Raw genomic sequence first — 2,552 nt, forward strand, 5'->3', positions numbered from 1 at the left:
CTGATGGAAATGAACTATGAACTAAATTCTAATACGATCTAAGTGTGTCTGCTTTAAATTATGGCATATTTGAGATGCTGCATTTAAAATGATCTAATGCAAATCTCAGGCTGTTTTTTGAAAAAGTAGCCGGGGAGCAAATATTAATTCCTTTTGGCCTCTGAAAGACATTGTGGCAGAAAACAGTAAGATAATGGGAGATGAGAGAGTAACCCATTGCAGACAAGTTCTTAACCCATTAAGACAAGTTCTTCCTTCACTGTCCCTCTCCTCCTTTGTTTCTACAGCAGTTTTCATTATAGCAATGTGGTTGTAAGTGAGCTGCATTTCACCCATATTGAAACAAATTGCTTTTTCTTTTTTTTTTTTTTAATTTATTTGACAGACAGAGATCACAAGTAGGCGGAGAGGCAGGCAGAGAGAGAGGGAAGCAGGCTCCCTGCTGAGCAGAGAGCCTGATGCGGGGCTCAATCCTTGAACCCTGGGATCATGACCTGAGCTGAAGGCAGAGGCTTAACCCACTGAGCCACCCAGGTACCCCCAAATTGCCTTTTCTTTTCTGGCTTCTCATAAAATCTTGCTCCTCAAAGCAAATGACTGGTGGTCCTTTGCCCACCAGTAACTGTATCAACTGAGAGCTAGTTAGAAAAGCCCAGATTTTTACTAAATTAATCCATATTGATTCACCGGCACATCAAAAGCAAGAAGCATTCCCTGAAGGGACTGGATGGCCTCAGGACAGTGGTTGGCCACCCCAGCTGCATATTTAAATTGCCTGGGCTGCTTTTAAGCCCTTAGGTTCCTTGGGATTCCAACCTCAGGGATTCTGATTTAATTGGCCTGCAGGTGGAGCCTGGGGATCCTTGAGTTTCAAAACTTGTGCTGGGGACTCAACTCTGCAGGCTTGAGATTCACTGCCTTAAAAGCTGAATGTGGCTAGGTGCCCTTATTTTCAAATTTACCATCCTAAAAACAAAACAAAACAAAACAGAACAGTTTTAATATATTTCATATAATATCTTTGTTGCTGCATAAAGGAAGCCTAGAAACTCAGGATTTCTTTCATTCAATCCATTCATTAATTAAATAACTTTTTTTTTTTTTATTCATATAAGGAATTTTATCTACTGCAAAGAGATGAGTATCTGGCTCCTCAGAAGCTTCTTGTCTCCATTAAGACCATCCATTAACAACTCTAGCTCCAGTTCTTCTTAGAGATTAAAAGCTCCAAAGGCCTGTGATCACGGGCATTGATGAGTGTGCACACAACCTCTGGTCCCAGTTAAATCCCTGGCGTTTGAGCTGTGTGGGAGCCGTGGATGCTTGCTTTCTGGTCTTGCTGCAACCCTTGAAGCAGCTGGTTTAGAAGTGTAAGGTTGCTGTCTCTGCGAGGCACTGGTAGGGGTGGGAGGCAGTTCCCCTTATACTCGATCACTGCCATCTTGGCCCGATCCTGCTCACTGCTATTTGGGATCTGCAGCATTCTCGTGTAGCCCCCATTTTGACCTTGGTAACGAGGGGCCAGTACTTGAAACAGCTTTGGGATCAAGTCTTTCTCCGTAAGCCAGAAGTCGGCCATGCGCATGGCTTGTTCGTTAGTGTCTCCCAGCTTCCCATAGTCGATGAGCTTCTCGGCGTAGCCCCTCATTTCGTCCACGCGCGCCCATGACGCCTCGATGCTTTCGTGTCGCACCAAGCCTGTAAGCAAGTTCCTCAACAGGTGGATGCGGGACTCCGGACCAAGGCCCAGACGGCGGAATACGCGGCCATGGGAGATGGCGGCTGCAACTGACAGCCGCATATTTTCTAGCTTCTCTCCGCCCCTACGAGGCCGGAACTCAATAACTTTTTTTTTTTTTTTTTAAAAGAAGATGTTTTTTAATCTCATGCCTAGCTGTCCCAGCTATTTCAATCTTGCTTTAAGCTTTGATATAGTAAGACCTATTCAGTGTCTCCCAAAATGTGAGGGAAGACATAGAAAACAGAGAAAGAGGAGTTTTTGCTTTATTTATTATTTTGGTAGAGTAAACACTGACTATCACAAGAGAAAAGAACTTTGATTATAAAATTCAGTGTACAAGTGAAAATAGGTAAGTTTGCCAGATAAAACACAGGAAACCCGGTTAAATTTGAATTTCAGATTAGCAGTGGATGCTTTTTTATTCAATAGTTTAGTAATATTTTTGTATAAGTATTTAGTATGAGTATATCCCACGCAAATACTTGAGACATACTTTTATTTGCTAAATCTGGCAACTCTAACAGTAGACCATGTAAAATGAGGAGTAAATTATATCTATAATTAGTAAAAATTGGCACCTATATTTTCTGCTTGCAGGATGTTTAGGTAAAACGCCATTTGTGGAATATTTTACAATTTAAAGAGTGATAACACGCTCCCTATTACAGCTCAATAGAAAAATTGCATTTTTTTACCCAGAACACCTCTTCAAGGTGAGGATTGAAACACAATTCTGTGCATTCTGATGACCATTCTACTGATAATTATTACTAATTTATGTGTAAAAAATGGAACCAAAGCATAACACTGC

At 41.6% G+C, this 2,552-nt stretch overlaps 1 protein-coding gene across 1 annotated transcript; it reads right to left on the minus strand.

Moving 5' to 3' along the window:
• Window positions 1-1,090: 1,090 nt before the first annotated feature.
• On the minus strand, window positions 1,091-1,833 carry LOC101676781 (39S ribosomal protein L17, mitochondrial-like). The gene has a single exon (XM_045071697.1). The coding sequence runs from the start codon at window positions 1,799-1,801 to the stop codon at window positions 1,283-1,285; it is 519 nt and encodes a 172-aa protein (XP_044927632.1). The 5' UTR covers window positions 1,802-1,833; the 3' UTR covers window positions 1,091-1,282.
• Window positions 1,834-2,552: the final 719 nt, after the last annotated feature.

This window comes from Mustela putorius, unplaced genomic scaffold (assembly GCF_011764305.1).
Source record: "Mustela putorius furo isolate JIRA1106 unplaced genomic scaffold, ASM1176430v1.1 tig00003988_pilon_pilon_pilon, whole genome shotgun sequence".
NCBI lineage: Eukaryota > Metazoa > Chordata > Mammalia > Carnivora > Mustelidae > Mustela > Mustela putorius.